General features: G+C 54.9%; 1 protein-coding gene across 3 annotated transcripts; it reads right to left on the bottom strand.

Moving 5' to 3' along the window:
* Positions 1-20414, bottom strand: MAP2K3 (mitogen-activated protein kinase kinase 3). 3 transcript variants are annotated; one of them, XM_031606468.2, is made up of 13 exons: positions 20280-20414; positions 10549-10581; positions 10231-10294; positions 8675-8723; positions 6627-6740; positions 6263-6382; positions 5710-5826; positions 5533-5584; positions 4661-4788; positions 3768-3845; positions 2364-2503; positions 1684-1729; positions 1-1137 (listed from the first exon to the last, which is right to left on the bottom strand). In XM_031606468.2, exons 1-13 carry the CDS (start codon positions 20293-20295, stop codon positions 1054-1056), a joined length of 1041 nt encoding a protein of 346 aa, XP_031462328.1. In that variant the 5' UTR covers positions 20296-20414; the 3' UTR covers positions 1-1053. The 3 variants fall into 3 exon arrangements, with proteins under 3 accessions (XP_031462328.1, XP_090007391.1, XP_031462327.1); XM_090151265.1 differs by lacking the exon at positions 20280-20414 and adding an exon at positions 19530-19670; XM_031606467.2 differs by lacking the exon at positions 20280-20414 and adding an exon at positions 13607-13873.
* Positions 20415-21015: the final 601 nt, after the last annotated feature.

Below are 21015 nucleotides of genomic sequence, written 5' to 3'. Positions count from 1 at the left end.
TCCTTCTGAAAACTCAATCTATTAAAAATAAAAAACCCACAGCGGTGCATTCGGTCTGTGGTCCCACACACGGATGGAACACAGCGGGGCTCACAGCAGATTCTTTAGGGGAGAAGGAAGCACTTCTCCCTCCTCCCACCCACACAGAAGGGCTTTAATTTATAGCAAGTGCAGTAAAACCCGGAAACATGTTACAAAGTCCATTATATATAGACACAAAATGTACAACTGGCAGCAGCCCCTGCACTGGGCTGTGGGGGGTTGGGGCTGAGATGTTGGCTGTGGCCACAGCTGGAGGCGGTGATGGGGTCACAGTGTGAGGTCTTACATGAGCCCCAAAGGGGGAAGAGGATGGAGAGGTGGGGCAGCATCCTCCTGCACTATGAGGAGTGGTGGTAGATGCTCACCGTCCCCACCTCCCCCAGTGTCATGCAGCCCCAGGGTGAGCAGAGAGGAGAAGGTCCGTGGAAGAAGCAGGAGAACAGGGGCTGCTGCTCATGGTGGGGTGAACTGGGGGGGGAAAAATATGCTTTTATTCCTCTGCAGGGGAGCAGTAGATGACGCAGTGAAGGGGATGTCAGGCCTGGGGCGGTGTTGAAGGGTCGCCCAGATGTCATCAGGATGGCTTTGTGCGGGGACAGCGGTGTAGCCATGAAGCCCTGCAGCCTCCTGCAGTGCTGCTCTGGAACATGAGGCAGAGCACCGGGTGAAATGCTGGGGGAGGGGCTAGGGGCAGATAAGGAGGGGGGAGAAGCACAGCAGCATTTTCTCTTTGCCGGCCCCAGGCAGCAAAGGGGAAGAAAGGCAGAAGTTCCCCACAGACCATGCCAAGGTTGGGCACCATCCCCTCCCTGTGTCCCCAGCATTTGAAGGGGTGAAGGTGTTGGCTTCTAAGGCTCTTCCTCGAAGATTTCAGGCAAAGAGAAAAGAGGCTGCGATGGGGCTGTGCCCAGAGCTGTCCGGGGGCTGAGAAACACAATTTGTGCAAACCATCAGGAATTCAAGTCCGCATCTGCTCCGCTGCGGGGACTGCACGGAACAGTGGGGCTCCAGTTAAGAGTCATCCCCGAGGATCTCTGTCACGAAGGAGGCCATGTCAGTCTCTTTGGTGTCGTGTAGGGTGAAGAAGGGATGCTCCTGTCAACAAGAAGCAAGGCATCGGTCATGGCCCAGCAGGGAACAGTCCAAAAGCAGCCCCAGGGGTGTCACAGTACTGGCCAAGCAGACAGCAGCATCCCCTGCAGACTCCCATGGATGTCACAGAATCATAGAATCACTCAGGTTGGAAAAAGGGCTTAAAGATCATTGAGTCCAACCACGACCTAACCATACGACCCTCACTAACAACCCTCTGCTAAATCAACTTAAAGCTGAACACTTTTGGGTTTGGTGTTTCCAGGTTAAAACCCAGCTTGCACTACCATCATTTGGGGTGGTTGACCTAAACTCTCCAAGAGCAGGCGGGACAGAAGGAGAAAACATCTAGAAAGCTTGGCCTTGATCACTGAATCCCCTTAACACCCACAGAACTCAGTACACCATTGTACCTTACACACGCTATGCCCATCCCACCGTGTGCCTGGAAGTCACCCCTGTGTCCTTCTGTACCATTTGTCCAGGACCTTTTATCCCAACACATTTCATGTACCAGATGAAGGCCAATAGAGATGGCCCCAAACTTACCATAAGTTCTAAATAGTTCATTCGCTCAGCGGGGTTCTTCCTTAAACTGAAGGGGGAAAAAAAAAAAAAGGCTGTAGGATCTTTTCTTACTCTTTTTTTTTTTTTCTTCCTATATGAGGTCTATCAGAAGGGACCTCCCCTTGCCCAACCACACCTCACTTTGGGTGGGCAGCACCCACTCCCCTCCCTCTGAGCTGAACCATGTGGCCCTGAAGCAGCCAGGAAGGGAACCACAAGGGCAGATTTGGGATATTGCCAAACCCAGAAGCATGCAGCCCTGCTGGGAAGGAGAGGAGGTGGTTTCCCACCACCCATCCCAGGGCTTGGTGGTACCTGCAAACAGGCCAGGAGCAGAGAGAACCTGAGGGGAACAGCTCCTGCATGCGGAACCCACAAAACCACAAACCAGGTTCACCCAGAGGCACCCAGATGCTGCCAGAGGGCTGTTCCACCACCACACTGCCAGAACCCACCAACACTTGAGCAGCACCAATGGTAAAACGGGAAGAGAAACCTCTGTGCCTTCCAAGCAGCCTGGATGAGTCACACTGAGAACAAAACCCATTCCCACTGCAGCAGATACATCAACTCAGTACAACAAGGAGGGGAGAAACAGACTCCATAGCCAACCCCAGCCCCACGCTTTGCTCACACACCAGCCCAGCCTCTGCCACACTCACCACTGTGCCGTGAAGTCCACGAACTCCTTGGAGAAGCGCTCAGCAGGCAGCTGGGGTGAGGGCTCCTCCACCACCTGCTTGAGCTGCTGGAACGGGGTGCCCCAGGACTCGTAGGGGAAGCGGAGGATGGCCAACTCGATCTGGGGACAGGGACACTGTGAGACACCAGGGCTGCCCCACATCAGTGGCTGCACAAGTGCAGGTTCAAGATGAAAAGCCTCCCTCCTAACCAACCATTTTCAATTTGGGTCATACTACCTTCCCCCCCCACACACACACCCCCACCCTTTTTTAAATACAAAGACCTAGAGGCAAAAAAATACTTCCTTTTGAGGTCTGCTCAGCAAATTAATGCATTTACAGGAAGCAGACAAATATATGTAAAATAGGGTTATTTAAAAAGATAATCAAAGCAGAGTAGATGCTACTTCTGCACTGGCTTCTGGAGTGCTCTTCTCAACATAACTTGCCCTCTGGGCTGCAGGCTTTATGACCTGGGCACAAAGAGATCCATGAGCCCAAGAGAAAGCAAGTTTAGAATATAACTTAAGATGATCTTTATCAAACCACTGCAGCTAACCCTGCTCCATCATCCATTCCAGCAGGAAGAAGTCCATCACAGCTCTTGGGCATCTCAGGCAAAGAGATGGGATGTGAGAAATGAATAAAGCTAGGATCAGCCCTGCAGCTCTGTAGCCATAAATAGGGCTAGTCTTCAATCAAACCCCTCCAGAAATAAGTAAACAAAACAGGAAGCCAACCCAGGAGGAAGATATTAGAGGGAATGAGGTTGGGGCTCCATCCAGCTGCAGGCTGGCAGGCTTTCAGTAAAATCCCCTCTCCCATTCACTGCTGGAAGAGTTCAGGTTTCGTCATTGCCACAGTTTCCCATCACACAGCTTCCTGCATCTCAGAGCAGAGCTGGAGCTGATTGCTTTTGCAGCAAGCACAGCTCTGCTCTGCACAGCACAGGGATACCAAGAGGGAGTACTTGTCAGAGATCTGTGCAGCACACACAGATGCAAGGAGACAGTGTCCAAAACAAAGGTCACAGCTAAAAAGGTGCAGGAAAACTTTAGGGAAATGGTCTAAGCAAGAGATGCAGACTCCTGGAAAGCAGAACTGTTCCCAGGCAGCATTCCCTTTGAGCCAGCAGCTGGGATTTCCTTTGTCCTCCCGTGCCAGAAGACTTCAGCTGCTTTCTGAAAGATCCATTTCTTGCAGGAGGCAGAGGAACCATCCTGAGCAGCTGCAATTTTGGAACTGAAAGCATTTCCCCTTCCTGTTGGCTGCTGTGAGCTGCCCCACAGGCAGGGCTGCTGATAACCACACACACCACCTTGAGGTTGGAGCCCCCAGCACAGACCCCAGCATCACTGTGCTGGCACCCGCCCTCTGCATTACCATTGTGATCCCCAGACTCCAGACATCCGACTTCACGTTGTAGCCCTTCTGGTTCAGCTCAGGATTTATTCTTTCTGGCTGCAAAAGCAAAACGGAAGATATTACAGTTCTGTCTCGTTTTCACAGTGCAAACCACACACAGCCAATCTCTGGCTCCAAAACCCAGGTTGGGTAGATTCCCCTGGCTCACATCCCCACAGAGGCAGAGTTTGAGGTTACATCTGCAAGCACCAGTGAGTGCCACGTCCCACTCCACATCACCTCCACAAGCACTCCGCTCCCCTGTATCATCCCTGCAGTAGGGTGCCTGCCCCAGGAGCAGGAGCTCCTCCACACCACTGTCATGAACTGCAGACAAAATGATCCTTCTAAGGAAAGCTTCGGCATTTTCTAGCCAAGAGCAGCCTTCCAACCCAACAGGGGTGGGGTTGGTGGTTGGATTAGATGATCTTAGCGATCTTTCCCAGCCTTAATGATTCTATGATTCCACCCACTACAACCAACACTAGCCAGGCTTTCACCCTTTTGTGAAAGAAAGGGGGCACAGGAAGAGTCTGCTACCACATGGACACAAATAGGGCAGTGGTGGAGTCCCCATCCCTGGAGATATTCCAGAACCATGGAGATGTGGAACTGAGGGACACAGTTTGGTGTCATGGTGGGATGGGTTGGCATTGGTGATCTCAGAGGTCTTCTCCAACCTTAATGATTCTATAAGTCTATTAAACAGCAGGGCTTACAGGGAGGGGAATCCCATCCTTGGAGGGCACTGCTGAGTCAGGAAACCCAGAACACACTTTCAATCTCAGGACAGAGGTGAGCCAAGACCAGTACCAGTTTCTAAGCAGCCTTCTCGAGGTGAGGCTGGATGGATTGCACATAAGCCCACTTACAGCCATGTAAGGTTTGCAGCCAGCATCCATTGTCTTTGCCACCGAGTCCACCAAGTAGCCACTGATCCCAAAGTCACACATTTTCACATGTCCCTCCTTGTTGATGAGCACATTGGAAGGTTTCACATCTACAACAAAGAACATGAGAGAACAGATAGAGCGTTCGTAGAGGTCTCATGGGGCCTGGGATAGCACAAGGAACTCCCTGATGACCCTGATGAGAAGGAATGGGAGGGATAGCAGTGGACAAAACAGGAGAAATCCCCCACTCTGGCCCTTACACAGTTGAAATAAAATGCTAAGTTTTACACAGAACACACAGTTCCTCAGGAGCAATTTATGTACCAAACACACAGCCTTGAAAACTCAACCAAGCTCTCAGGACAGCTCGTCTCAGGCCCATCATGACCTGTGCGCAAGTACATGACAAACTGTGTTAAGATGAAGAGCAGGACCTGGCTGTTATGATGCCCATCAGTGATTTGCAAGGTCTTCTTCAGCTCTCCCCTTGCCAGAACTACCCAGCCAGGAAGGATATGTGATTTTGTCCCTAAGTGCTGCCTGCAATGCATCTCAGTACTCAGAGACAGACAGAGATGCCTACAGAAATATAGACAGCAAAGAATTCAGTCATTATATCCAACCCCTCATGTGGAAAGGAGAAAGAGAACATCAAGTAAGCAGATGCATGAAGGATACACCACTGAAACAGGCCTAGGGCATCTAAGTGTGTCCACCATGGCCCCAAGTGCCACCAGACCCCAACTGTAGGCATTCCAGAGGCACACATCACACATCTCCTTGGAAGGAGCCTTCCCATAACACATTGCAAGGCACTGTAGCACACTACATGAATCCCACTCGGCACCCACCTCTGTGGATTACGGACAGTTTACTGTGCAGATGCTCCAGAGCTCGTACAATCTGCAGACAAACAGAGCAAGAGAGCACCATTAGCCACATGTAGCTCAGCACTCAGCAAACCCCAGTAGGAGTGCAAACCACAGAACATGAATGTGCTTGAGGGGGGACAGGGCACAAGCACTCACAGACACAGCCATTTTCCCCAGAATGTCTTCTGGGATGGTTTTCTTCTTCTCCAGTACTTTCTTGTAGAATTTATCCAAGGAAGTGTCCATGAGCTCCATGCAGATCCACACGTCACCCTGCAGGTGGAGAGGAAGTAGCTATAGAAAATCCTCCAAACCCCCTCCAGGAGCCAAAGGACACAGTGGGGGCAGACAGAGGGACACCACACTTCCACCCATGGCAATCCAACATCCCCATGGTGCAGCCACTGCCAACCACATACCAGCATGCACCTGATAACAATGGGCACTGATGTCAGGGTACCACCAATAGCACTCCCAACAGCCACATCCAAGAGTGCCCTGCTTGAAATCCAGCCCAGCCCACTGCCAACATGCTTGGGCACCTGCTGCTGCAGCACGGAAAGGGAGCTGCTGCCTCCTGCAACAGCTGGGCTTTGCACCACCTCAACCAGCCCACTTTGGCTGTAGGAAACAGAGGTGGTTTGAGACAGTTTTGTGCATTCAGAGGACACACACAGACCCAAGGAGCTGTGCAACAGTAGCCTCTCACCTCTCGGAATAGGGCTCCATAGAAAGTGACAGTGTAGAAGCAGTCAACTGTCCTCATGGAGATATCCAAGTCCATCAACAGCCTCTTCTGCTCCTGAGTGTTCACTGTGGCACGAATCCTCTGAGAAATATTAAGACAAAAAAAAAAAAAAAAGGTTTTGATGTAGGTGGAATTCTGTAGCCAGCACAGCCCCCAGAGATGCCCAGATGACCTCTTACAAACAACACCACAATGGATGACACCACCTAAGCGCCACGTTGGGCTGCAAGGGGACACAGGAAGGTACCAAATCCAACAAACCCCCATCTCTGTCCCTGTTCTGCCCCACAGACCCTCTGTCCCACCAGGAGGAAGCCATCCTCACCTTCACAGCCATGATGGTGCCACTCTGAGCATGCCTCACTTTCTCCACCACACCATAGGCCCCCCGGCCCAGCTCTGAAATAGTCACCAGGTCATCAGCTTCCACCTCGAAGTTCTGTAAGGAGAAAGGTAACAAAAAAAAATAAAATAATCAGGCAGGAGCACATTTTTTGTAAAGGCAAAGTTCACTGCTTGCACTTCAGCCACACAGAGCATGCCCAAACCACCTACATGATCCCAGCAGCCCACCACACTTAGAGCAGATGATGTATTTTTGGCTCCTTTGGGGCTCACTGAATACCCCTTTTAAGCTAGAGATTGGGATTTGCCAAAGGCACAACGTCTCTGGAAGAGGCCCAAGGCTCAATGCCTCTCTGCCAGTGAGTTTCTCCACATCACACAGACAAGTTCCCCCCAACACACGTTGCCCTGTAATTGTCTGCTCTGCTGGGCAGGGCATACGCTGCTGGAGTGAGACATGGGCTATTTTTGGAGGCTGCATTCATCGCTCTTAATAAGTTACAGACCTCCTTTCAACCAGGCAGGACTTCATCCAGCCTGCAGCTTCCCTCCGGTCCCAGGGAACAAAAATAACACTGGGATGCCAAACTGACCCAGCAGCAGCAAAGGGTGGGAAAAGCACTGCGCAGCATTGGAAGCAGTGTTACACCCAGAGCAGAAGGGCAGCGGTGTGCTGGGAGTCAGGGCTACCAGGTTGGTGGCCACGCTAGCCACCAGCCCCACTAACCTGGGCCAGATGGGAATGGTGGCCAGCTGAGGGAGGTCTGGGGCTGAGCTCAGCAGGAAGCTACGCTGCATGGCATAGGGAAGTCGCAGCCTGTCCCAGGTGGGACAGAGGATCCAATGGGACTATGGGGCTCGTGCAGCCCCCACCTCACTGCCCTGGGCAGAGGCACAGTGCAGGCGTACAGCTCCTGCAGGGGCCTCCAGGAAGGACCTAGTGGTGCTTTTCAAGACACGTGTTCTACGATTGTTCCAGGGCATTGTGTTTTTGTTCCTGGCATTTACCCGCAGGCTTCCCCGGACACTGGTAGTTCCCAGCACAGCCCTGCCAGCTGCAGAGATAAAGAACCAACAGAACAGAACCCCACACTGCACCCCTTACCCTCCGCTCTGCATGGATCAGATGGACCCGCAGTCACCCTTCATCTCACAACCCAAAGCTGTTCTTGCACCCACCACTCCTCCATCCCATGTTGTGTTGTTCTTAAGCACCCAGAGCAAACCTGAGCTGCAGATCTCAGGGCAGGCAGAGCACAGATGCAGAATCCCTCAAAACAATGCACTGCAGGGAGGGCACAGTCTGCAGAGCTGCCCCCGGGCTGCAGCTCTCCCACTGCACACTCTGTGCACAAGCTGCTGCACAGTCTCTCCCCAAGCCATTAATACACACGACAACAGCTAGAACACAACACCAGCAGCAGGGCTGCTCCCTGCACCCAGGCCAGGCTGCTTGTCTCCCCTCAAAACCTAAAACCTTGCACCAAGGATGGGACTGACCCAACACCCCGTATTTTTAGGTCACTTGCAGCCCCAGGAGAGCCTGTAACAAGAGAATGAAATAAAAGGGAGGCGGCAGCTATTTCTAGCAGTGTTTTTCATCAGGCAGCTTGGAAAGGATTTGGAGAGGAGCTCTGAGCCCAGCTTCTGGTGGGATGCCAGCAGCAACAGGGACAAAGGGGACGTGGGCTGGGACAACAGGGCACAGGCAGGCTGGGTAAGAGTGAGAAGGCTGCCAATGGAGCAGGATCCCACTAAGGCCAAAGCCTCACCCCACACGTTCCTATCTCCCTGATGCTCTCAATACTGGCACAAACCCACAGCCAACAGGGGAAAAGGTCCTGCTTGAGGACACCTCATCCCCCTCCAAATATGCATCCCATGAGGCTGCACCAGGAGGATGCACTGGAGCTTAAAGGATGCTTGGGATCACAAAGATCCAATCTGACAAGCTGTCATGGCAGTGTGATCCATGCTACTCCCATACAGGAGGCAAGCAGAACTGGAAAGAAGAACATCGACACGTACTTTGTCTCCAATGGTGATGAAGGTTCTGGAGTCCAGGTTCCTTGGTGGCCTGCAAGGAGAGAGGGAATCAGAAAAAAGCACAACCTCAAAACCCCCTTCTCCAGTGCCAGGTTTCATGTGCCCCCAGGTGCTTTCAGCCACTGCTTCCCACAGTGCATTGTTAAGGGTGCACACCAGCCCCCTTCAAACACTCCCAAAGGCTTTCATGGAGCCACCACCAACCACAGAGCCAGCAGGAGCCCAGGGAGCAGCGAGGTGAGGCTGCATCAAAGCTATGAAACCATCCCCATGCAGGGAGAGGAGCAGCTGCTGTGTTTTGACAGGCAGGTGTTGTAACAGCACAGCCACGTCGCCCCAAACACGCCTAGGAAACAACAGGTAATTCCTCTGCACTGAGTCATTTGTGTACACTTGACAGCCTGTTCCAGGCAGCCTGGCATGCGGAGCAGCCAGCAGCGTCACACTTTGCACAACACCATGTAGGCAAGTCTTCCTTTATGGATTTTTCCCCTCCTCGTGGCTTCCCATTCGCCCCTATTGTCAGGATGGGATTTAAGGCACACATTGTCCTTTTGATCCTGCCCTGATCCTGTGCTCGACTCCTCTGACACTATCAGCTGGAACTGTGCAATCTGTTCATCATCTTCATTCCCATCAGAGCACTGCAGTAGCTTCAAGGAAGTGCTCAGGCTTGCAGCAAAAGCACTGGCACTGTGCAAATATTTGCAATGTGCCTTGAAAAGTGCAGAGAAAAGGAATGGTGGGGGCCTAGAACCAGTCTGAACAGGAGTGCTCTGGGCATGCAAGCACCCTGCAAACTGCAGCTGACATCTGCTCCAGGGGAAACTCAGATACAGAGGGAGACAGCTCTGCATGCAGGATTCTGTCTACACACCAGGCTGTGGGCTGTTAACAGGAGATCCTGGCTCCACGCAATCTGCCCTGCCTGAGGATGCAGGGATGTGCCCCCAGCGAGGGATTCACTGCTCCCCCAGAGCTTTTTGGCTCTCTGGAGAGAGCAGAACTTGGTGGTGGAGATGCATCACAGAGGAGGAATTTCAGCCATCTGCTTTTTGTCAAACCTAGCACTGCCATCCTGGTCCTGCCTCCTCACACACAGCATAACAACATACCAAGCAGCAGCAAACAGGGCGCAGAGAAATCCCAGTGCCTGAGATGCAGTCAGGCACCAGCCCCAAGCACAGCAGGGGGGAACAACAAGGCTTCCACATCCTCCTTGCACCAACATGGGCAGCTCAATGGGTTCACAGAGGCCAAGGCACGGGGCAGGGGATGCCACCAACTGAGGGCAGGGGCTGCTCCACAGCACCCAGCACCTTCACCCCTGCTCCTGCTACAGATCCTAGCCCTGCAGGCAGCTCCCAGAGGCACACAGAATCTATGCGTGTGCACAAGTGCAATTCCTTCTCATCACTGAGAAGCCAGAGCTCCAGTTGAAAAACCCCAACCAGCTGATGTGGTAACACTTTTATGGCCACATGGCCTGAGACAGCTTACTGCAGCTCCTAGAATTGGCTGCAGGAGCAGGCACTCACGTGGTGTTGACAGGGGGCTGCTTGATGGGAGGACATGTTATCCTCAGCTTCTTCTTGCCCTTCACTGTAAGGGAAGATGCACACATAAGCAATGGGCATTTTTAAAAACTTTCCTTCCTTTCGACACCCCAACAACTGCAGCCACCAGGCCCAGGGCTGCAGCACACTTCTGCAGCTCTTGCACCCTGCCCTGCTTTCAGCCACCCCCACAACAGCCTTCACCCCCGCGTGGCCATTAAGGGTTCCTCTTTTGGGGGGGATTTCAATTGTTGGCATTTAGGAGAGGGGGTGAAGCTGCTCTGCCTGTTGGGCACTCACCTGGTTTGTGTGGCTCCAGGGATCCCTTGGAATCTGGAAGAGAGCAGGGAGACATCAGGTCAGTGCTCACACTCCAAAGCACTCAATACAAACCATACATCCCTTATGGTGCCAGACAGGAGCAGAGAAACACCCCCATGGGGTAGTTGGCACCCAGCCCTGTCCTGGGCTGCACAGCCACCAGATGTCCCCATGCCACTGGCTGTGCCCAGGGCCACAACAGCACCCCAACGTGCTCCCAGCAGATCCCACTTTGGGAAGCACTGACCCATTTCTCAGCACACTCCCAGCTGGGCAAGGAAGGGACAGGTCCTGTGAGTATGCTGCAGGAGGCAGGGGAGCAGCCAGCCCTGCTCTGTGCCATCAGGACAAGGGCCAACAAGCCTCACATACAGCAATTGGCAACTCTGTCCCTGAGAGGGAACACCCCATGTGACACCAGGGGAACCACGGGGCAGGAGCTGCTAGCCACAACACTAGGATCAGTGTGCACAGGTTGAGACCTTGCACTGAAACAGGAAGGAGCTGGAGCCCTGCTCTGCTGACCCACAGGGATATGGGGTTGCTGTGGTTTGCAGCACCAGCCCCAGAGCCCTGCAAGTCCTCTGTGCATCTCAGCACCTGCTCCATGAGGCTGCTCCCAATTCCATACCCAGGATGGGACAGGGAGCTATAAATAGCCCTGCACTGCAAAATACCTGGCTGTGCAAACACAAAGTGCAGCCAAATGCAAGACGCTGCCCTTTGGCTCAGCAGTGCCTTCTCTTCTGCAGCCAGGGCAGGGCACAGAGCTGGGACGTGGGGCTGCAGCTTCCTCCTGCAGCCAGTGGGAGGGAGAGCTGCACAGGGCACGCAATCCCATCCCAAGATGGGGACAATAGCATACATCACCCTGTGGATGCAGAGCTGCTGGATGCCCCCAAAACAACCCCAGGTTGGGCTCAGCAAGCACCTCCAACTCCTGTTGGCTCAATGCACCCCACATCCTGGGCAGCACCAGCTGAACGCCCTCCATCTGCTTTTTCCCTTCATACCAAACCCTGAAATGCCCCCCATCCTGGCTGCTATTTTACAGTATCTGTTTGCTCTCCCTCTCCCCAATTGCCATAGTAACCCCCAGCAGGAGCACAATGCTCCCTCTGTGCAGCTCCCTGACAGCGCTGGGTCAGAGCATAGCAGTGACTCACGCAGGGGGAGCAGCATCCACACTGTGCCAGAGGCTGCAGCATCAGCCCCACAGATCGGGGTCACAGGGAGCTCAAGGTCAGGATCCATGCACACACCCTTACACACACAGCATCTGCAAGCATGGGTGAGTGGCTCTGTGCAGGATGGGGAGATCCCCTGTGCAAAACCTCTGCACTGCACAGGAGGATCACAAGGTCTGTGTACATCGGTCACACCCCACAGAGCAGAGCTCACACTTTGCTGTAAGGAAGGCCCTGTACCCTGACAGCCCCAAAACACTGCCCTGTACTTTGCAGCACCACTCTGCAGGGCCAGCAGCATACCCTTCCCCATGGTTGTGCCCAGCCCCCAAAAGCATTTCCTATAGCTGCCAAAGCACGGGCTAGAAAAACCTACCTCAGCACATCAGCCCACACCAAAATAAAATACATTGCTCTCCTTCTGGGATGCTGCTCCCAAACTCTCGGGAACCAAAGCAGGGCTGCATCTTGCTGCTCTCCCTGTTCCCACCACAGCACCCCACATACCTGCAGCCCCATCCCACTGCCCAGCTCCATGCCCACTGCCAGAGGAACACTGCGCAGTGGGACGGGCACAGCACGACCTTGCAATTCAATCCCAGTGTCCCTGCAGGCAGCTGCTCCCCGCTCCCCCAGCAGCTGCCTGCTCCCAGCACCTCCCTCCCACAGCTGGGATGAGGAGAATGCTCTCCATCGCCTGTAAGCAATGGGGATGCTCTTGTTCTGCAGGGTTTCTGCAGAAGAAAAGGTGCAGCACAGAGCCTGCGAGTGTTACCCACTGCTCACAACAGCTTGAGGCCCAATTCCACAGCTTGAAAGTGACAGCACGTGCATGGGGTAGACCGGGGACACATTCCTGTCCCTCCCAGCACTGCACTGGGAACACGAGCTGACCGAAGTCCCCAGTGTAGCCACACTTGTCACCACGTGATGCCACGAGCACGTAACTACATCCTCTATGCTAAGAAAGTCCCCATTTCCTCCTAAAGAAAAAAAAGAAACTGGCATTTTCTTTTTCCCCCTTGCACTGCAGTCTCCACCAGCTAAGAGCAGACATTTCCTGGAACCGCATTCATTCATCACCAAAACCCTCATCTCAGCCACCACAACTCCAGCCCAGTTCCCCCACACCTCTCCCCAGCAGGTTTCTCTTTCCCACTCCATGTGGGTGGAGAGAAGCAAGCAGGACAACCTGAAGCACTGTCAATACGGCTGTTTGCCTGAGCCGACCTTTGAAATCAAACCTCCCCAGCACCAGACTCCAGGTCCAACCCTGCTGCAGAGCTGTGCTGGTGCTGGGAAAGGGGTTGGAGCATATCCAACCCCCCCTCGACCCACGGAGAGCTGAAGGGTGGGTCCCAGTGCTGCAGAAGGAAAGCCAGAAGGAAAAAAAAAAAAGAATGTAATAAGGAAAAAAAAAAAATCATGCAGCCTCCCCCCAAACAAAGAGTGCTAAGGGAATAAGCTTTTGGGCAGCAGTGAGCTGCCTGCAGGGAGCAAGGTGCTGGCTCTGCTGCAACAGGCATGCAAGGCTGCTGGGAGCAAGCGCTGCCCTGTGAGTTTCCTTGAGCACTGCTGGCTCTGTGCAATGAAGATGCAGTGTTTCAACCCCATGCAAAAAAAAAGAAAAAAAAAAACGGGCAGGTTTTGCAGAGCTTTAAAAATAGATGTCTGGCTGCAAAAATAGATATGCTTGGCTGCAAACGCAGAGCTTTTCCCCCCCACCCCCAGCAAGCAGAAAGATGGAAATCTGCATGGATTGAGCCCAAGGAGTTGCACTGTCCCTTCTGAGCACCAGCACCGGCCCTCCGCTCGCCCCCAGCACGCCTTTCGGAGGTTGCAACACATACCTTGCTTCTTGTCCATGGCTTCCCAGAAATGAAGAACAGAAACGGCACACACCCGGCAGCGGGGAGCACTGGGGGGGGTGAGGAGGTGGGGAGAGCAGCAGGCAGGAGCGGGCTCAGGGCGCTCAGCTTGCAGCAGGGCTGCACGGCTGGATGCAGCCCACAGTGCAGGGACCCTGCGAGCCGAGGGCAGCGGCTCCACTCCGATTACACTCAAAAGCTCCAACAGTTGTACAAACTGCAGCAGTGAAATAGCAGTGACGTCAACAGGAAACCGAGGGGGGGGGGGGGGTTCCAGCAGCTCCAGGAGCCATTGAAGCGCAGCGTTGGCACTGCACATCCCAACCCAGCCCACCCTTCTTGCACAGCTCCACTCCATCCTGCTCCCTAAAGACCCCCACGGTGCCCCTGCCCACCCCAGCACAGAGCTCAAAGCAATGCAATCCCACGGCCCTGTGCAGAATTACTGCATGCAGAGAGAGGGTCATGGGGGATGCAGATGCTTGCACCCACGCTCGGTGCCCGCAGCAGCGGTGCTGGGCAGCACGAGGCTGGGTTTCTCAGTGCTGCAGGTGCCGTGCTAATTGCTGTGCCACTAACAACCATTACCACAACAAATAGTGGAAATATTGTTCCATGACAATACCAGCAGCTATTCCCGGGTGACAACTGGGACGGTGTCTCTGCTGGCAAAATATAAATGGCTGCATGGATTTTGCTTGGAGATAGTGTGTGAGGGGTGGAGAAATTGCTCGCTTCTCTGCATGTATGTGCACAGAGCGTGGCACAGCATCGCTGCTCTCCCTTTTTCCCCTCTAAAACCAGCACTGCTTAGAGAGGGCACAAAGAAGTCAGAGGTCTAGGTGAAGGCACATACCAATGTCATGAGCAGCTCTGAGCTTAAATAGTGCTCATACGCATCCCAGGAGGACCGTGGGAGGTATTTTCTGGGAGCTGTCCTGCTCCTGGGATACGGTTTCAAGCAGAGATCATCAGCACACAGAAGATGCTGATGCAGAGCTGCTCTTGGGTGGCACCACGCTCGTCTCCGAGGGGGACAACACTGCCACGTTCCCCCTCAGCACCACAGCTGCTCCACAGTGTTGTTTCCAGCACAGGATGGAGACGCTCTGTGAATTCACACAGCCCCAGAACAACGGCTGGGAAATGCCATTTCCTCAGAGCTGACCCCACTGGGCGTTGGTACCCACGGCCACCGCCCCACTGTCGGGCTCTGGGAAATCAAAGCTCAAAACCTCACCCACCGCTCCCTGCTGGGCTTCAATGAGGGGAAGAGCACACCCTTAACAGCAGCAATGAGCTCAAGCAGCAGCCCGCTGCCAGACCCTCTCCCACCCATCTCCCTGCTCACACAGGGATGTGTGATGGGGCCAGGGGCACCGGGTGGATGCTCTGGACTAGCAACGGAGCCTGAGACCCAGTGTCCCACAGGAAATCCCAAAGCACACAGACCCCAACAGCTCATGGAAACCTACAGCCCAGTCTACCCTAGGGGAAGTCAGAAGCAGCCCCAGCTGGATTTACACTGTGGCAGGACTGGACACACTGCATGTACAGCCGAGTGGTGCAGCCAAACCTGTGCAAAACTCCAGTGCAAAGCAACTGCAGAGCATCTCCTGGGAGCAGCACCCTGCAGGAGCTGTGCTGGGAGCATCATCCGTCATCACCAGATCACAGGTGGGGCAAGAAATCCCACTGCACCTGAAGCCCATCTGCAGCAGCACATGTATTTCTGCCTTGCAGACCTGATGGTCTCATCTGCTGTTTTTAGCCTCACTTCTCCCCTGATTACATCCATGCACAAGTGAGATGGAGGAAAGGAGCAACGCAGAGTGCAAACACTGCTCACAGCACCGCACTCTGCTCCATCCCTGCCCAACACCTCCTGCCCTCCCCCCACAGCTTCTCCATCCCAGGGACAGACAGACACCCACATCCCATCCACGTCAACCCCAGCTGCTGGGGGAGATCAGTAAGTGCTGCAAAATATGAGCTCAGCAGGTGTGCAAAACTCACAGCAACCATTCCTCCTACCTCCCTCATCTCACAGCCCCCAAAAATGCCCCTCTTTGCACCATGGCAGCCCAGTGCCCACCAACAGGAAGGGCACAGCTCCCATTCTGGCAGATTTGATTTGATTTTCCTCTGCACCATTCCCAAAGCTCCAGCGTGAAGCACCAGTACCAGTCCTTTCCAGCAGAGTACCCAAGAAGTCTGCACTCCACACAGGGGCTGCTGCTGAGTATCCGGCTCAGCCCTAGTGCTGACTCAGTGCCCAAGTGCACTCAGTGCTTCCAAGAACCATTTCCACTTTAAAACGGAAAAAATTAAAAAAAAAAAGAAAAAAAAAAAAAAAAGAACCCCCCCCCCCCTTTTTTTTTTTTTTTTTTAAACCCCTGAGGGCTGAGCCTGAAACCAGCGCTTTTGCTGTGGGGAAAGGAGCAGGATGTAACACGGAGCTGGGAGGAGACGGCGCAACGTCAAAGCTGCGCGACGCAATATGGGGAATGGCTGTAAAACCCCCTAGGGAAACCCCCCACAGTCACCCAATGAGAAATGCTGCGGGGTTCCAAAATTGAGGGTGAGCTCCTGCAGGAGCGTGGCACAGGCAGGAGAGCAGCTGGAGGGGAGCACTCAGAGCATGCATCAGGCTGATAAGCAATTGCTGTGGAAGCACACTTGTGATTTCCAGCAGCACCTCCTTCAGTCACCATCCCCATGCCAAGCAGCAGCACAACTAGCCAGCCCTGCTACAAGCTGCTAAGGGGCAGGGGAGTGCACAGCCCTCCAGGTGTCAGCTGCCCCCACAGCAAGCTGAGGCTGCTTAAAGCCAAAAGTCATAAGGGTTGACCCAAAACATGGACAGGAAGGCTTGGAGAGGCTGCAAAGCTGCAGTACGAAGCATGCTCTGCTGCCTCCTTTTTTGGCAGCGTGCTGCTGCTTCCAGCCCTCAGGGAAATGAGTGCTGCCAAAGGGAGCACAGCACGGAGCTGTCTCTGTGCACATTGCTGCATGCACCGGCACCCTTCATGCTGCACTGTGCTCAAACTGTAGCAGCGGGGACAGTAATCCATGGGGTGTGACAGTGGCAAAGGGCAGCCAAGGTGACAATGGCAAGGGGTGATCAGGTTTAGCTGCAGAGACCAAGGAAGCCTCAAAAGCCTCTGAAACAAGCACGTGAGCACTAAGCATGCCTCGCAGCTGCACAGCTTTACAAGCAGAAGTGGAATGGGTGCATGGGGCTGCTGCTTTACCCCAGCAGCACTCCAGCACCAGACCCTTCCTTTGCTTTTTGGCTGAAGCACAACTTGGCAGTATTTCAAGAGGGAAACCGAGTGCTGCACAGCAGTGGGGGATTTCTAACTCCAGAAGTGACTTTCTTAAAAAGGCTCTGTGGGGAACACATCCGGCTCGTGCAGAAGGAGCCACGTCACTTTTGGTAGCTGCACAGGAGCCCTTGCGCCTGCAGGGCAGCAGGCAGAGCTGTGGGCATGGGACGGTGCTCACCCATCCAAGCACAACTGGCCTCAGTTTTCCTGCAAAGATAAATCTGCCTGCAACAGTGAGCTTTAATAGGAAAAAAACTGGGGAAAAATTCTGCAGGGGGAGCCCAGCAAAGGGGCACAGCCTGAGCACAGCTCCGCTCGCTGCACCACTGGAGGGAGAGCAGCAGGACCCAAGCTGGGTGCAGATGGTTTGTATTCTTTCCTGGAAGTCTGAACCCTCAGGATGCACAAGAAGTGATAACAACAAGCTTTACATTTCCTAATAATGTCAGCCACTCCGAGACAGAAAGCATCCTGCACCCAGGGTCAGAGAGACATGCAGCACATCCATCACACAGCTGTATGGGACAGAGGCGGTGACAGCAGTGCCAAACCACAGCCCAGGTCAGCAGCCCCTGGCAGCAGCCAGCCTACAGTGAGCACTCTGCTTCCTCCTTCCCTAAAGGAGATTTTTTTTGGTGGTGGTGGTGTGAGGAGCAGGAAGGGTGGATACTCCACAAACAATTTCTGCTAAGTTTGTGTCTGCTCCTCATCCTGCTTACTCTTCCATTCAAGTTGTGTTTTTAAAGAAAATTTGTCCTTTGAATATCTATATTTTATATAGATTTACACATAAGCATTTCACCTGAGATGCTGAAGCACAGGACAGAGCTGGGGCGACCTCGCTACAACCCCTGGGGGACAGGATCCACCCCCCCCCCCCCCCCACCACCAACTCCTCTCCCCCCAGCAGCTCCCAGGGGTGACAGTGACAGCCAGCTGCTACCAGCTGCTTTGCTATGAGGAGTCATGAAACCACGGAGCAGAGGGACCAGAGATGTGGGAACATCATCACACGCACCCAAGGTCACGCATTCCTCTTTGGAGAAATCCAACCCCAGCCCTTAAAACCAAGCTCAGTTGTCCTGTTGGACAGTCTGGCCCCACTCATCTCAAAGCGGTGGGACTGCTACAGCAATTCCTAGAAGCAGCACTCTGACCTCCAGCTGCCTGCAGCCAGCACAACGCTCACCATCACAGCATTCCCCTAAACCAGCAGCACACGAGGGCAATCCCTACAACTATGCCCAAAGTGACATCCATCCATCTGCTCCTGCAATAAGGATGCAACGAAGACACTGCAGTTCACCCCACAGAGAGAAATGCAGCCCTGATGTCACACCTGAGCTGTGAGAGGGGGTCTGCCTGCACCCCCTGGGCCACAAACCCCCATCTCTGCTCCACAAACCCCCATCCCCACTGGAACAGGGCAGCAGAGCCCAGGATCCACTGCCAAACAAGGCCAGCAAGGTGCTGGGGTGGTACCTACAGCTGTGCCCAACTGTTGGCATGTTCCTGGGGGTGAAGGACCTGCAGCTGTGCCCCTTCACTGGATGCTCCTTGGAAAAATAAAAGAATAGGAAAAAGAATAGGAACTTCCAGTTTCCAGCATAAAAAAAGTGCAGAGGGTCTGCACTCCAGAACCTCTGGCTCAGCCTCCAACTGCACCAAGCCCCGTGCATACCCACAAGCAGCACTGAGTCAGGCTGGTAAAACCCCAAACTTTTGGTTGGTGGATTAAAACCTCCCCCAGACAACAGGTCCCATTCCATGCCCCTCCAGCGAGCAGCCTGCCCATATCAGCATAGTAACAGCAAAACTATGGGGTCAAATCCCCACAGTGCCCCCCAGCCACAAAATCAGACCAGAAAGCAAAGAACCCAACTGACCCCAAAGGGCCACACAGCTCCTAAAACACAACCTGAGGCTGCGCTGCTGACGTGGGACAGCCGGGAGAGCCTGGGCACATTGGAGCAAACCCCAGCCCTGCTGCTCGGCATTCCACGTTATCTCACATCCCTTTCCCACACACCTCTCCCCGCGAGGGATCAGATCCGGGCAGTGGGAAGAGGAAGAAAGCCGAAATGCTGGCACTAAGCCCTGCGTAATCCCCACAAGGTGTTTATCTCAGCAGCTATGTTTAGCGCGAGGATTGCTCCCGCCCGGCACCATTCCTATCACGCGTGTCACGGGCGGCCACGCGCAGCCCCAAACAGTCCGGAGGCAGCAGACGGCCCCGTGACTACACCCGAATGACGGCAGCGAGGTTTGGGGCGGAAGGATCCGACCTGAGAGCCACGGACAGCGCTCCCTATTCGTTACCCTTTTAACCCGAGCACGGAACGCAAAGCGGCACGATCCCAAAAGCACCAAACGCCCCTAAAAGGCAGCGGGTCACGCTTCGGGCTGCAGATACCCACAGCCATCCCACCAACAGCCCTAGAAAGCAGCCAACAAACCGTCTGCGGAGCAACGAATAGCAAAGGCAGAAGCAAAAGGCAGCGATAATCCCACGGACGGAGCGGCTCCGGGAAACAAACGGCCCAACCGCGGTGCGTTGCGCATCCCGCTGCGCTCACCTCGGCCCTCCATCCACGCGCGCTCCCGGCGGGGTGCGGGCCGGGCGCGCTCCCGAGCGCCTTTTGAGCGGCCCCGCAGCGGGCACTGCCCGCAGCCGTGAGTCAGCAGCTCCGCTCGCAGCGCCGTAAATCGCTGCTGACTCACCCCCCCCCCCCCTCCACCTCCCGCTTACACAGCAAACAGGAAACTCAGGTCCACATTCCCTCCGTTTAAGACACGGATCATTTGGGGGGGGAGGGAGGAGAAAAAAAAAAAAAAAAGCAGTCACGCCGAGGTGCGTTCATTGCTCACATGGTGCCTGACCGCGAGTTTCCAGGGCATCGCTCCCCAGCGAGGAAAACCCCCCGCATTTCATTCCGGTGATAAGCAGGCACGCCCCGCCCCGCGCGTCCCCCACCCGGCACCAGACAGACCCCCTCCCTCCCCCGCTCAGGGCTCACCTGGGGGCAACGAGCGGCCACCGCCCGAGTGTCACCGGAACAGCGCCGAGCTGCCGGAACGCCGCACACGGCCACGTTCAACAGAGGAGGGTTGAACCCACCCGTGTCCTCCCCGTGGGTGCCACGCGCGATACGGGGATGCTCCGCGCCGAGCACCGCGCTCTGCCGCTTCCAGCCCCGCGGCACCGAGCCCCTTAGGACACAGCGTGGGCTGCAGGCGCGGAGCACGGCACCCGCGAAGAACCACACGGAGGTCCAGCCTGCAGCCCCCGCACACTCCACCGGCCCTCCCCCCGGCCCCGTTCTTACCTCTGGGCACAGACATGACTGGCGGCGGCCCCGCAGCACTGGGGCACGGCACGGTACCCGGCGCTATCCTACCCTGCGCGGCGGCGGCGGGGGATGAACAGCGAAGGGGCGGGGCCTATAGGTCTTGGTCACGTCCCCTCACTGAGGAAGCGCCGCGGTGATTGGGTAGAACGGGAGAGAGGGTGGGGCTACCGCCCTGCCCGCCTCCGCGAGAGGAATTCTCTGGTTGTCGGGCAAGGTGGAGAGGATTAAGTGACTAGGGCGGGCAAAAAGGGAACTGCCCTGCGGGTGGGTTGAGCCCAGCGGGGCCAGCAGCACCCCTACAACACGGGACCCTCACATACCTTTCCTTTCCGTTTAGGAAACCCGCTGCGCTTCTTGGGGCTTTACTCGCATGCGCGCATCACTCTAATGCCAAGGGAACCTGGACTCCCTTGTACTCCCTCAGCTCCCGGTTACCTCCGTGCAAGTGCAGGAGATGGAAGCCTGCTGGGAGCAGCCAGGGCAGGTGCAAGCAGCACCCTCCGCCTCGAAGGAGAAGCCGTAGTTTGTAACATCCTGCGTCCTGCTGCAGGATATTGACCAACACCCGTGCACTGCTTTGCAGACGCTGGATTCCAGCATCAGAGGTGTGGGGCAGCCAGGACCCTCCACAGCCCCTCTGGAAAATCCCCCAACTATCTGCCCCTGCGTGCATCAGGCTCACCTGCCCGGGCACGTGCTGCCGGCAGGGCTG

The sequence above is a fragment of the Phasianus colchicus genome, chromosome 16 (genome assembly GCF_987193195.1).
Source record: "Phasianus colchicus chromosome 16, bPhaCol1.hap1.1, whole genome shotgun sequence".
In the NCBI taxonomy this organism is placed as follows: domain Eukaryota; kingdom Metazoa; phylum Chordata; class Aves; order Galliformes; family Phasianidae; genus Phasianus; species Phasianus colchicus.
The sequence above is the reverse complement of the archived record's forward strand: the minus strand, read 5'-3'. Positions and strand labels throughout refer to the sequence as shown.

What these genes read in the sequence shown, in the direction of transcription:
- MAP2K3 (XM_031606468.2), bottom strand. An exon ending in TCATCACCATTGGAGACAAA is followed by an intron (nt 6,741 to 8,674) that starts GTACGTGTCGAT and finishes TTCTCCTTACAG; the next exon opens with AACTTCGAGGTGGAAGCTGA. An exon ending in GCTGCAAACCTTACATGGCT is followed by an intron (nt 3,846 to 4,660) that starts GTAAGTGGGCTT and finishes TTGCTTTTGCAG; the next exon opens with CCAGAAAGAATAAATCCTGA.